Below are 15145 nucleotides of genomic sequence, written 5' to 3'. Positions count from 1 at the left end.
ACAACAGTTCCATTTATCTCACTCACAAAATCCATATATAGTTTTAGTCATAAGAACAGAATAAACTTAAAATCATCACTAACACATTATAATATATTCATGTATAATTGGAAATGAAAACAATATTTTAATTTAGGCAAGGCTTTATCAATATATTAATAATTATATAATATTGTTGTATTTTAAGACTGCTATACTATATGCTAGACAGAGGTAGACAGAGGTAACGACAAGAAGGGGAGATAACCCAATGAACTGTTCTCTATGCCTTCAACTCTGGGGTAAAACTAAGAAGTTTGGCATTATAGCTTGAACTCATTCACCCCTAAAGACACATTTGAACTCTTCCAATTCAAAGGTTTGAATAATTCATTATTGAATTGAATGAGTTAATATACAACACAATTATTATGATCATTCTTTATGTTCTTAAATAATCAATCCTCTTCATATTTCAAACACAAACATAACCAATCCTCTTCATATTTCAAACACAAACATTTAACTCATGTCTTAGAAAATTCTCCTCTCCATGGAAGCCATATACGGTCAGTTATTTCTGCAATTTCAAAATGAAAACTACTGAACGATGCAACAAATTTACGCATAATTATTGAAATGTTGAAAATAAAATGCTACAATAAGTTGACATTTCATATCCACTGGCCAATTCAACCTACTTTTGTTTATAACCAATTTTTGTCTAGAACTAGATGTTATAGGTGGCATTTTTTCTCCAGGTACTCCAGTTTCCTTACACGCTAACATCCCAGCCAACAAGAGTTGACATAACTTGTTTCAAAATTGTTGTACGATAAATAAAGTTTATACTTTAATAGGATTATTGACAGGTATACTACTAGAACTTTTTATTTACCCTGTATGCAGTCGAATAATCTGTTGGTCATGTACACGTAGCTTCAAGTATGAAATTTGTTATTTAGTATGTAACCCTTTTTTCTCTCACCTGATCTACGTTTGCAAAATGATACATGAAGGACACCCATGTAAGATATGATAGTGTAACTCTACCCAACATGGGTGTGTCTGGTATTCTTTTGTTTGGGAACTATAATGTTCTAAATCAGCTGTGCTAGAAAAAAGTGCGTGAACACAAATTGTGTTGAGTTCAAAAAGTTCAGCATCTTGTCAGCTGACATTCTGAATAATGAAATTATTCAAATTTAATAAGTAACATCATTTAATGTGGCCTTCTGATCAATGGAAGAACATCTTGCAGCAAAAACCAAGCCAGAAATTGACATTGTCTTAAAAACAATAAACGATCAAAAAAGAAATTTGCTGGGAAGTTTTTGCATACTGCTGAAATTGTAAGTATATTTGTATACCACTGGAAAACTATAGTAAACTTTTTATTGCTCTTTATTGTATTACATAATTATGTTCTTAGTTAACGTTATTGCTGCATTCACACTGTCAGTGTCAATTTTATCAAAATCCCAGGTAAGAGGTGTTTGAGAAAAATGCAGTCCATGATTATGAAGATATGGGATATGATAGGGAAATTCTACACTTTACCATTTGGTGAAGAATTCACGAGGTAACATTGTTATATTTATCCCCCTACCTACATGGGAAACACTATTAAACTTGTTTATGTAAATTTAGACAACTATAATATACTTATATATTATTTATGCTCCCTTTATAATAATGATGGTGCTGACAAATTACCATGGCATGGGCTTGTCGTGGCAACTTTGGCAAAAAACTCGAAAGAATCACATACATACTTTTTGATAGGGCAAATTGGTAGTCCTTATGTGACATTTTCATACACTATTACACCTGGTACTTCAAGCTCCTAATGATAATACAGTACTGAGTTTTGTAGATTTAGCTAGGAGTAGGTAAACATTACATTTTATTCACATCAAGCTTACTGTATACCCCAAAACTTTCGCCCAGTCCAATTTTCGGGCTGAAACACTGGTATAATCCATTTCTCTCCGTGTTAATTTCGCCCTTAACGTGTTATTACTATGTAAACTATGTTGCATACTTATTGTCAATGCCATGGTAAGTTTGCGCTCATTACAGCTGGCGAAAAAGGTGAACGTTGAACTGCGGCGAGCATTTCCTGATATATACATTATATTGGAAGACTCTTTTAGTTGTGGGATTTTTTTTATGTTTTCAGTCATAACATAAAGATTAAAACAGATTTCAAAAACATTTTCTGTCCCATTTTAAACATTTTTTTGTGTCACTATATGGTAAAATTGTATCTAAGTTATTGACATCAACAACGCTAAAGACAGATCTAGACCAGACCTACTGTACTGAAAATGAACAGCAACTGTTAACTGCAGAACTAGAGATCATCACTAAATTGTACTTTATAACTACATGTATACTCACAAGCAATATAGCTACCACTGCATGGCAGTACCATCACATGGCATTTATATAGACTTTAAATGCCGTGCCCCACATGTTGACATCATCATTATCATGACATAAATATGGCCGACTCTCCGGACCCATGGAAGGTGGCTGTTCTATTCATTGAACAAGCACACACGATACATATACTTACACAAAATTCTAATAAACATAACTCATAGCTGTCAACCGTCCCTCATTAGAACTCCCTCCCTCATTTTGACAAAAATTTACCGATCTCCCTCGAAACTCCCTCATTCAAGTCCAAACTCACACCTACTCAAAATCCACATCCTGTAGGCAAATGATCTCCTAGTTACTGCATGATGTGTGGAATGGTCATAACATTATCATTTGTGTCTGATGAACACTTTTTGGAGTATTTTGATACATAAAACGAAAAGATAAATTGAGCAAAGTAGTTTCATTCGCATTTCATGCACTTTCTCTCTCATTGGAAATGCAGAATGAGGGAGATCTCCCTCATTGGAGGTTTCCGAGGTCGACACCTATGCCATATCATAATTTCTAAGATATTAAAATACTCCTATAATGTTAAATGTAAGCATGGAAGTGTTTTGATATGGCATTTATAGTCTACATATACTGCATATATCATATCCACACAGCTCAATACTCAGATAACACCAAACTATACACATATATTCCCAATCAACGAAGCAAGGTCCGTATTACACAACACAACTGTCTGATATTTAATTAAATAATACAAAGTACAATTTTTCTCTTTCATTGTAACTATATACATAACTTATGCAAAATATAGCTATATGCATAGCATAATATAAAATATAGGTATAGGCATATCATACATAAAACTTCACAGAAATGAAGCTATTGCACAGTTTATCTTTGTAGTTGATTCTTTATGCAAAAATTGCTAGACATAAATTTGTGATTAGTCAAACATGGGTATTATAAGTTTATCATTTATGTTGTAAAATTAAATCAAATTAGAGAGAAGCTCTCATGAAGAAGGAACATGCTCTTACTAATATGGATGGCTTTCAAGTTGTGGACAAGTTCCGGTAAGAACTTGACATAAAATATCACATGTATTACAATGGATGTTCCTCTACTGTAATTATTTATAGAACAAGGGAATGTTTCTAGTCAACAAGCAATTCTACATGACAATAGTTAACACTTAATATCTACATGATAAAAGTTCAGACCTCTCCATAAGTGAGATCTAACAGAACCCTTGTTTAGTTTATCATATGAGTTCTATGCAATATAAATCACCATCCGGTCAGACCAGGACTGAGTATTAATGAATGTTGGATTTCAAAACCAGTTTTCATGATGGAATATAAAACATGCAAGAGTAGTAATCTCTACATTTATAAACAGCATATCATGATCACATTGTTCAACCTTAACTTTGATGTCGAAAATTGCCAAGTTCAAACTATTTCTTCAGAGGTCACTAAGTACAAAATAGTCATCAGAGGTCACTAAGTACAAACTATTTCTTCAGAGATCACTAAGTACAAACTATTTCTTCAGAGATCACTAAGTACAAACTATTTCTTCAGAGGTCACCAAGTACAAAATAGTCTTCGGAGGTCACTAAGTACAAACTATTTCTTCAGAGATCACTAAGTACAAAATAGTCTTCAGAGGTCACTAAGTACAAAATATTTCTTCAGAGATCACTAAGTACAAACTATTTCTTCAGAGATCACTAAGTACAAACTATTTCTTCAGAGATCACTAAGTACAAAATATTTCTACAGTCATCACTAAGTACAATCAGAGGTCACTTAACCCTTTCACCCCTAGGTAACTTTAGTAGACTCTACCATACATTGATCTGGATGAGTCTATTATGGTCTACAGTGGTGAAAGGGTTAAGTAAAAGATACAGTAGTTAAGTTTGTAATAAGTGTCACACTGGTACAAAATACTAGCCAGTTTCTATTGGCTATAAGCCAAGAGGGGGATTCTCTTACCATAAGGTCATTAAGTAGAATGTAAGAATTTTAGTGGAGGCATTGAAAAAATGATTACCACCATTGCATTGTTGCCCACGTAGGGACCTGACAAACATACTCGGTGATACTTTCACAAGAATTGCTGTAACACCTGGAAAAACTCGGGACGAGTTCCCTGGAGGGGGAGTATGTCACCCAGGTATGAATACTAGCTGCTTCCTACAGACTCGGCCGGGGGGAATTTCTCTTTGGCTCATTTGGTAGAGAGTAAGACTGGTACATCGGAGGGTCCAGGTTGGACTCCTAGCAGAGGCATTGAAAAAATAATGTTCTCTGATACATAAGTATACTGATCTATATGAGGAACATCATTCGTACAGGTGATACAAGTTTTAAAAGATATGACAATATCCTCTGAGTATTTAATTATGTGTGTTAAGTTTGATCGCGTTTAATAACGTTTTTAAATAGGGAGTAGAAAACAGTGCCTTCATAAAACTTTCTTTTACAAAGAACCATTACATCACAACTGACATAAAATATGTAGCACTTTTCATAACCACGCAAATCACTAACTTCACTGACAATGATACCTGGATATAAGGATTAAAACTTATACAGACAAATTAGCATTGAATTCACACTTACGATACATACCAGACTAATAATAAAGAAGAAAAATAAATTAACATAGGATTAATACAATTGTCAGTCTTTAACCTATCAATTCCATAGCAAAACTCATGTAATTCACAAATAAACTCAGTAATTAGGAATGGAAGTGCTGTTCTATCTCTAGACAAAAAGTCACAGGTACAAGTATTATTTTGTAAACAGCATTCAAATTGTTGGAAAGTAACAAGACAGTTTTACATGACCTCTGACCTCAATACTATTTTCATCAGTTAAAAAAAATATTTCAAAGTTTTCTTGAAGGTATCTAGCATATTACTTCCTATAGACTCTAAAAGCACCAGTTCCTCAAGACATATCAAGCTTAGTTGGTTTCATACTTTTCCATGAACTTCAACATCTACCATTTTATCTGCAACCTCATATGACCTTTGACTTAAATATCTGAGGTCACCAGGTACATTCCATTGCATGGTATTGTGATAACTAGACAAAACCTGTAACCTTTGACCCTACTGAGTTCAAGAGGAGCCAGTTCATGTCTGTGAGTACATCCCATCTAGCTGTATTGATCCGATTAACGGTTACACCAACACGCTTAAGGTCACTAGGTGCAGGTCACTTAGCATGGTTTTTGCTTGAACTTTGACCTTCAGGAGTTCGGACCATTAGTATGGAATCTGATTCTGTATAAACTGAATCCTGTCGTAGGAACTTGCTCTCCAGCTCAGGTAGCACTTCTCAACGACCTTGAGCATGTAATTGGCGGCCTCTGGCTCGGAGGCATTGGGTCTGAACCTTGACCTCAGTTGTTTGATGGTCTGACCTCTGAAGCATGGCAACCCTGTGTCCAGCATCAAAGAAACAAGGGAGACAATCTCTTCCTGGTATGGCCTTCATAAAGAATACAGATGTTTGATAAGGTAGTCATCTTACTTTTCTTTAGAAAACACATGTCATGACGTTAAATACACACAAGTTTTAAATATATCAATATTTACTACATTTGTACTCTGCAACCCTCTAGTAACAATATAAGTTAAGTACATCAATTTTGTTGTATTTCATTTTTGTAAAGTTACGAAAAAGTTGATATCCTGAAACATTAAAGTATGACTGAAATCTCTTCCAAATATTCAACTCCTGTTTTAAGTCTTTTTATCCAAAAGTCACCAATATATCCAATTGTTCAGTCCCACTGCCCTCCTTCATTACCTCTATAACCCCTCCCCTTACCACAACTACCACACCCTCTGGCCACAGAACCCCAGATTCTTTACCTGACAGCCAGGTATCCTTGCACACAAAGCTCCATGAACCACTGGAAGGGTGCGGCCTCCATGGCCCCGCCCATGATTAGCACCATTTCCTCTGTGAGCTTAAAGTCGGGCTCCCAGCCGAGATTACCTCCCGGGGAACTTTCAAACAGGAAGCCAAAATCTGCAAGTGAAAAACGTCTCGTTTTAATACATGAACTGATATTCTTTGTGTACCTTGTGTAACATGTCAATAACATCACTCAATATTTTTCAAACACTATCACTCAATATTTTTTAAACACTAACTCATAAACTACTGAACTCATTAAGGTGAAGGGTACCATTGCATCGGTTATATAACCTTGAAGAAGAGTTCCGATTTGAGTTTTTTCGACTTGCAATATTCTCCATTCTATATAGAAGATGGGGTGGTCGGATGGCGCAGTGGGTAGCACACTCACCTTTCACCTCCCACATTAAGACCCCCTGAGCACCAACATCCAGGCCATGATTAATACAAGTTGAAATAGCTTGTTTCATTATTGTTAAATATGTATAGTTGATATTTTAGAAGATGATGCCACCAAAAATAAGACAGTTTTTCTGGTTAAGAGTAATTTCTTCTGTCAAGTTTGTCATTGACTTTGTGGCCAATAAATTGGACACTAATTTTGATGCTTTGCAGTTTTAATTACTGCATGACAATATTGATAAAGAGTAGGCTTTGTAATGTAAAAGGTCCGAGTTTGACACCTGGGCTCATATTCACAAAACTGTTTTCATGCTCACACTCCAATTCTGTGCTGAAGCCCAATTTCTGGTTCAGCTGGTAAATTAATAAAAACATCACATTTTGTCAACACTATTGGAAGCATTTGGGAGAAACTTGAAGCTGCGTTCTATTTAATATGTTAACACTTGATATTGGACTGTGTCACATGATTTAAGCAGGTTACAAGAAAGACGGTTTAAACACGAAATCCATGCTTGAGCATGAAAATGGTTTCATGAATATGGGCCCTGGTGTTTCGGTGTTTACTTTTTTAATTTAAAATAATTTCAAACATTTAAGTTTCAAACAACAGTATAATTCCATAACAAGAGGCCCATGGGCTTTGACGGTCACCTGAGTTCTGATATATTTATACAAAGAGTTGATTTTTGTTTTTAAAACATGAAAAGAAATATCATTCAAAGTGCCAAAAAACAATAAAACCACCATATTCAATATCTTGCATACAGATTTAAGACTGAAAAGTATTTGAAACTAGCACCTCTGATTCTAAACAAGGAAAATGAAGAAATTTTAGCACACTGACTCCTTTGGGGGGCGCCCTACAGTCCTTAGGGGTAGGGCTGGCTCAGGCTCAAAACTTTCAAAGTATCAAACTGTCAACTCAGGGTTATAATTCCAATCAAGTTACATGTAATATCCAAAGTACCATTTGCCAATATAAACCATAATAAATTTTTCCCCACCCCCTCTTCCCCAGGGGTAAACGTGAGACCCTAGGGTCATAAAATTCACAATTTTGGTAGAGCAACTTAAAACCCTTCCATCTATAAAGAGTATTTGATTCTACCATATCTGGGTCTTGAGAAGAAGATATGGAATCAGTCAATTTGACCAGTTTTGGCCCCACCCATCAGCCCCTGGAGGTCAGTCAGGGCTGATATGTGCATACCATCAAACTGCTATCCAATAATGATAATGCTAACTCAAATTGAATTACTTCCAATGGAAATTAAAGAAATGTTGGTCCAAAATGTGATTTCCCTATATAAACTTAAGTAAAGTTTACCCCCTCCCCAGGGGGAAACGGGAGACCCCAGGGTCATGAAATTCACAATTTTGGTAAAGCACCTTAAGACCCTTCCATCTAATTTGATTCTACCATATCTGGATCTTGAGAAGAAGATTTTTGAAATTTTAGTCAATTTGACCCTTTTTGGCCCTGCCCCTCAGGCCCCTGAGGGCTGGGGACCATATAATTCACACTTTTGGTTGACATTTTGCCATGGAAAGTTTCTGCAAAATGTCATTGAAATTGGTTCAGGGGTTATGGAGAAGAAGTCGAAAATGAAATTGGTTACGGATGCACACCGGACGACAGATGATGGACGGTGCACGACGCCGGACAAAATGCTTTGTCTCAGGTGACCTAAAAAGCATAGCAGCATGTGAGTTTTATGAAACATTCTTTTTGAAAAGGGCTTTAACAGAAATTTTCAAAGTAGTAATGATGATTATATTATAGCTTAACTTGTTGGTATCCTTTACCTTAAATTATAGGAAATCTGGAAAAGTGGTAACACTTTTTTTATGATGAAAAGAAATTAGAATACATTTTTTTCTGCATTCTTCTGTTTTTAATTATGATACACATAATTCTAAACCTACAACAGGATATTGGATGTAGAATGAAGCAAATCTTTGAAGATGAGATCATCCTAAACATTTAAGGACCCTAACAAAATCAATCAACTCAAAGATCTAACTCTTATGGCCAGGCTGGTGAATTCTATCCAGGAATCCATCAACTTGGGTACGCAGAACATCCACTAGCAGACCTTGGATCTCATTTTTCCTTGTATTTGCAAAATCAATCAATATTGGACCTACAGAACATGAAATTTAAATATTTACATTTGCATGGCATTGTCACTATATAGCCTCTTTGAAAGCTGTGTCGTTGATGGGACTTTAATTACCATGCATCACGAGACACAATTCTTAGCGTATTAATACAACACTGACCGGAACTACAATATCCAATATGAATAAACATGACGGCTGCTGAAATATCGCTGGGCATTGTGAGATTTGACAATGTCATTGTAAATTTATGTGCAAAATAAAAAATAAAATAAAAAACACTTTTATTACAACGAAAACAAGACCAAGGTCTGCAATATCGTACAAAATGCACATCGGTTGAAATCACCAATGCCGGCAATGGAAACAATTTTAACGCTCATGCAATTTATCAGAAATATCGTCTGTTACACTGTACTGATCAACAGGGGTTCGTTACAAATGTCTGAAATACACATATTCTATAGACCTACTGACACATATGTTACAGACCTACTGATATGAGTCACAGCACACATAAACATTTCAGACATTTGTAACGAACCTGTGCTCCGTCGCAAGATCACTCACTTCAAACGCTATCAGTTTCACGTGTCTCGCATCTACAGTTCCTCAGTTTAATTCTGACGACATGTCAAATAACGACGCCGTTATAGAATCTACCGACTGTTGTCAGGTTCCCATACAATCAACAAATAAATTCACGCCTGGATTCTTCACAAAATGAGCAAAGAGAAAAGTTCGAATTAACTTCCAAAAATAACTCCCTCGTGGAGGGCAAGGTCGGATTTACGGTGTTCACTGTATTTGTCCATGCGCGAAATTTGTTCCGGGGGAAAATCGAAACAACTTAAAATCTAACTTTCAGCTCAGAGTTCTATTGATAAACTTAAATCACCCTATATACATATCATACGCAATTGTATTGATCCTGAATTGTGGAATAAAATTGAAGTGTTTGGTAAAATTCCAAAGTACTACTTTGTTTGCCAATCAGCACGCGACAATACGTTGTTCAAACTATTGAACGAAATTGTGTGCACTGTCGATAAGGCGGGCATTTTTAATTTTAAATATAAATTATAAGTTAAAAAACAACATAAGAGGCAGAGAAAACGTAAATATAAGTATTGAACTGTTTTTGTATGGTATTTATGATCTATTTGAATGACACAGCTTTGCAAGCAAACAAATCATAATGCGCGTTGTTTGCTTGCAAAGCTGTGTCATTCAAATAGATCATAAATACCATACAAAAACAGTTCAATGCTTAAGTACGGTCAAAAGTCTTGACCTCTTAACCAAATGATGTACTCAGGGTTTCAACAGAATAGTACCTATATGTATGATGTGACCAGCGCTGTTTAACATCAGGTTGCCGTTGTGTCGGTCCTTCAGCTGTAGTAGGAAGCTCACGATGCTGTAGGCTGCCATACTGATGATGAAGTTTCTCCTTGCCTACAAAGGGAGGGCAGTTTTGTATATGTCACACACAAGTTTCTACAAACTTGACAAATTCCAGTAGTAGTTGCTGGTTGCCATTGCTACATATATATAGAGGATATAATCAAGGAGTATTCAATGTCCTGATGAAGCCTCAACTTTAGAGGCAAAACTAGTCGGCAATAAAAGATACCCACTCACTGGTGACACTTGTGGATATTGTGATTGAAATAAATACTCCTTGATTATTTATATTAACCATATTTCCTCAATCCCCCTGCATACCTTTTTGTATCCATACTCAAGCGCCCCCTCGATATCCAGGGGTTACGTTTACTTTCGCTCTCTACACCCCTGGAATATGTCATAGCAAAATTGAAGCCACGAAGATAGCTGTTTGATTGGTGTCAGGTAAAAAAAAACTGACCAATCGCTAGGCTCTTACATGTCCTTTGAAGATTTCAAAGGAAAGACGCCCGACTTCAAAGCCTGTCAATTTTTACCGTTACGTGACCGCGAGATTCTTTTGATGTACATCAAAGGATCCAACTAGTCTCATCAACAAGGTGGCGCACACCAAGCCTTCAATTTTGCTTTGACATATTCCAGGGGGGTAGAGAGCGAAAGTGAATGTACCTCCTGGATATCGAGGATGACTCAAACGCAGCACCCCACTTATCAACCCAACTCCTTTGAACTGGTGTTGGCTCTATTTTAAGGTTATATATAGAGGATCTTACAAAAGTGTCCATGTCATATTGAATTTATTAAACAAGTTTCATAAATACAATATGACATGGACACTATTGTATGATTCTATTTATCACATAACATTCATAACTTGAGAAAAAATTATTCAAACCAAATTTCATGTTATCGGCTGACTCTATATAGGTCAAAACCAAAGTACTCTGATCATAATATTATCATCTGTGCAGTGCAAAGTTGTTCCAGATTTAAAAACAAAAATTGATAGTTTTAAATGCAATGAAATTGTAATGACAAAATGAAAATTTCAAATTCCATTAATAACAAAAAAAATCTGAAAAAATACAGTTAATTAAGTTCACAATTTTGACCAATTACAGATTTAAAGATAGTGTGTACTCCTGATTTATATATTTGAGAATTATAAAACAAATAAAATTTTGTAATCTTAAAGATTTGGAGCATAACCAACTTTTTTTATATTACAGATTTAAAGATTGTGAGTACTTTAGAATTGTAGAGTTTGAGTCCTGTAGATTTACAGATTGTGAGTACTTTAGAATTGTAGAGTTTGAGTCCTATAGATTTACAGATTGTGAGTACTTACGGTCTGGAAGTCGTGAGTATCCTCATCCCCGTACGTCTGTATGAAGTAGTTGTACATACTGATATCCGTCTGTTTCCCTATCTCGTCACGAGATCTACTGTCTGGCACACACTCTATCACCCCATTCTACAACAGACAAAATACTCAATAATATTTCAATTCAAATTTCAGAAAAACAAATATCACTCCTTTCTATGCTATATGCCTATCTTATGGCATTGTTATCATCCTTAAGGATCCCTGTCCCACTACATTGTGGTATTTCCTATATACAGTAGCCTCCCCTTAACTTCCGTTAGGATATAACTGTAGCAAAATTTCGCCAGAACACTTCTGTTGACCAGGTGGTTCAGGTGGCCCAACTGAATTTTTACACTCAGAACACTATTTCAGATTAAACTGAACACAGAACTGTCCCTTTATAATTGGTCTAAACCTCAAATTCCGGCGAGATTGGGTTCTATAAGGGGAGATAACTTACCCCAGGAGAGGTGGCCACCACCCGATATGGTACTAGAAATAGCTCCAATCCTGTTTGCTCAAAGATATTCTTAAACATTGAGATCACCTGGAGTGCCAGCATGTCCTGCGAAACACATTAAAACACTCATCAGTATTGATGTTATTTGAAATAGTTATACTTTAAAAAATATTTTATATCATAAATTCCACATAATGATATGCCGATTATATTTACCACCAAGCTTCAGCAAATGTCTCAAAATTAATATAATCATGAAATATCTATTCCGTCTTTGCGTATTGCAGAGTTATCTTCTCTTGGGAGCAGGTATTGATTGTTACGTCATTGGTTTGTGTGAGAAAAATACGTCGTTTTCTCAAACATTGATGACGTTATTCTCACGAACAAGTGACGTAACAATCAATACCTGCTCCCAAGAGAAGTAACTCTGCAATGCGCAAAGACGGAATAACATCGATAAAAATTATTCAATTTGTCAAAGTTTGAATAAAAATTCAATATTACCAAAGTGTGATTTTTTCATTTATGAAAAACCTACTTCACTCAATGTCAGGTATCAGTTGGGTTTTTTTGGGTTTTTTTACCTGTCTGACATCGTCACCAACTTTGAAAATGGCTGCCTGCCACACAAGATCCTGTTCTTGAATGGCTAGATTGGAGGTGTCACTCATACCAAGGTTTTCCAGTTCAGTAATCCCACATTTCTTCACGCCGAACCGAGCCAGGAACGGTGCCTTGGCAGCACTAGAGACAAATTGACCAGGTTAATTACTTTCTGTCAGAAATTATTGCCAGAATTTCATTCAGGCATACAATTGGATAAACCAGCAAACACAGACCATTCAAATTTTGCAATGTAAGATTTTAATGTTATTCTGAAAAGATCTATCCAACATGTTCAGCAATTATCGTCATTTAATGTCATAATGTATTCCGGGAAATTTTTCACCCAGTCAATTAACTTTAGCCCTTAATTAGCCTATAAAATCAATTTTCGCCCAGTGGTAATTTCGTCCTTTACATTTAATTATTGTGTTTATTATGCTGTTTACTCATAGTTGGTGTGATGATGAGTTTGCCATCACTACAGAGGGTGAAAAATGGGAAAATTTAATTGCAGCAAAAATTTCCGGCATACAGTTTATTGTCCTGAAGTAAAGACATAACTATTAGTCAAAATATCAATAACGGTTAGAAGAGATTCTTTTCACATTTTTCAAAGTGTATATCAAAATGTCAAGTATGAAGATATGTACTTTCAAATATCTTTTAATAATTTTAAGTCAGGAAATGAGACCGAGAGCTTACCTCTGCATAGGTGTACCCGACTTATAATCAATCTTAGCTACGATAGCTTCCGGGTTAGAGGGCAGATAACATCCTGTTAAAAACAGACAAACAGCACAGTTGCTAAAATCTCCATTAGGTAAAATTAATTTCCATGTGTCCAAATCACATCAAATTAATTTCCATGAGTCCAAATCACATCAAATCACATCAAATTAATATCCAATTGTCCAAATCACATCAAATTAATTTCCAATTGTCCGAATCACATCAAATTAATTTCCAATTGTCCGAATCACATCAAATTAATTTCCAATTGTCCGAATCACATCAAATTAATTTCCAATTGTCCGAATCACATCAAATTAATTTCCAATTGTCCAATTCACATCAAATTTATTTCCAATTGTCCAAATGACATCACATTATTTTCCAATTGTCCTATTCACATCAAATTAATTTCCATGTGGCCAAATCACATCAAATTAATTTCCATGTGTCCAAACCACAACAAATTAATTCCCAATTGTCCAAATCACATCAAATTTATTTCCATGTGTCCAAATCACATCAAATCACATCAAATTTATTTCCAATTGTCCAAATCACATCAAATTAATATCCATGTGTCCAATTCACATCAAATTAATTTCCATGTGTCCAAATCACATCAAATCACATCAAATTTATTTCCAATTGTCCAAATCACATCAAATTAATTTCCAATTGTCCAAATCACATCAAATTAATATCCAATTGTCAAATTCACATCAAATTTATTTCCAATTGTCCTATTCAACAAACATCATTCATTTTTTTAAATGTATCATAGAGTTTTCCAATCTAATGTCCAATTAATTAAACATTTTGTCTAACCTATCAAATATATCATTCAATTTGTCAAATATATTATCCAATTTATAACTGTAATATCCATATCAGAAAATCTTGTAACAAAACATCTAATATCAAAATATTTATCAATGAGATTCATTGGTGTCAACCTCTGAAACCTCCAATGAGGGACATCTCCGTCTTTCCACATTATCAATGAGGGAGAAAGTGCGTAAAATGTGACTGAAACTGTTTTTCTCAATCTATCTTTCCCTTTTTATGTATCAAAATAACTTAGAAAAGCATTCATTTGATTCAGACACACCTGTTATCATCATTACACACACCCTGCAGTAACTAGGAGATCATTTGACCACAGGATGTAGATTATCATATAATATTTGATGATCTAATCTGTTTAATTTGATTTACATGATATCGAAATCATTGAGTATGTAAATGTCTAATTCACGAAAATATGATGTCTTGTAATTATTAGAATTCCCCACAAGTATTATATCTCAATGTCACATAAGATTACAGGAATAATATATAACAATGAAAATTATATAGGATATGACATTGTCATCGATATTATGTTTAATTCATCAAAATTAACATGATTATAATCTTACCTGGCTGAAGCTTGATCTTACTGAGTTCCTCCAGACACGCCTTCTTCCTCTCTGGTCCTTTGGGGAAGGGTCTGGTGAAAGGAGGTCAAAATCAGGTCAACATGTTATTGAAAATTCAATTAAATATTGTCTTTCTCTACCAAGAATATAAATATTTCTGTTCCTTTTCAAATCTTATATCTCCATCTGGAAAATATACCCCAAACAGGTGTATCTGCACTTTTCCTGGTGTGATATATACACAACACTTCCAGTCAGGGAAAGATATCTCTGTCTTACCATGGGGTAAAGATGG

The 15145-nt window shown here is 35.1% G+C and overlaps 1 protein-coding gene across 4 annotated transcripts in view; it reads right to left on the bottom strand.

The window, feature by feature from the left end:
• Positions 1-5640: 5640 nt before the first annotated feature.
• The window catches only part of LOC110465846 (phosphatidylinositol 4-kinase alpha-like), a 77754-nt gene continuing 68249 nt past the window's right edge, over positions 5641-15145 (bottom strand). For all 4 annotated transcript variants that reach the window (XM_021521950.1, XM_021521948.1, XM_021521951.1 and 1 more), the window contains 8 exons: positions 14851-14921; positions 13403-13475; positions 12679-12838; positions 12092-12196; positions 11611-11736; positions 10190-10310; positions 6278-6437; positions 5641-5891 (listed from right to left, as the gene is read on the bottom strand). In XM_021521950.1, coding sequence (XP_021377625.1) covers positions 5666-5891; positions 6278-6437; positions 10190-10310; positions 11611-11736; positions 12092-12196; positions 12679-12838; positions 13403-13475; positions 14851-14921 — 1042 coding nt within the window. In that variant the 3' untranslated portion in view covers positions 5641-5665. The remainder of the gene's footprint in view (positions 5892-6277; positions 6438-10189; positions 10311-11610; positions 11737-12091; positions 12197-12678; positions 12839-13402; positions 13476-14850; positions 14922-15145) is intronic.

The sequence above is a fragment of the Mizuhopecten yessoensis genome, unplaced genomic scaffold (assembly GCF_002113885.1).
Source record: "Mizuhopecten yessoensis strain PY_sf001 unplaced genomic scaffold, ASM211388v2 scaffold11103, whole genome shotgun sequence".
NCBI classification, from domain to species: domain Eukaryota; kingdom Metazoa; phylum Mollusca; class Bivalvia; order Pectinida; family Pectinidae; genus Mizuhopecten; species Mizuhopecten yessoensis.
This window is presented reverse-complemented; position numbering and strand designations above follow the sequence as displayed.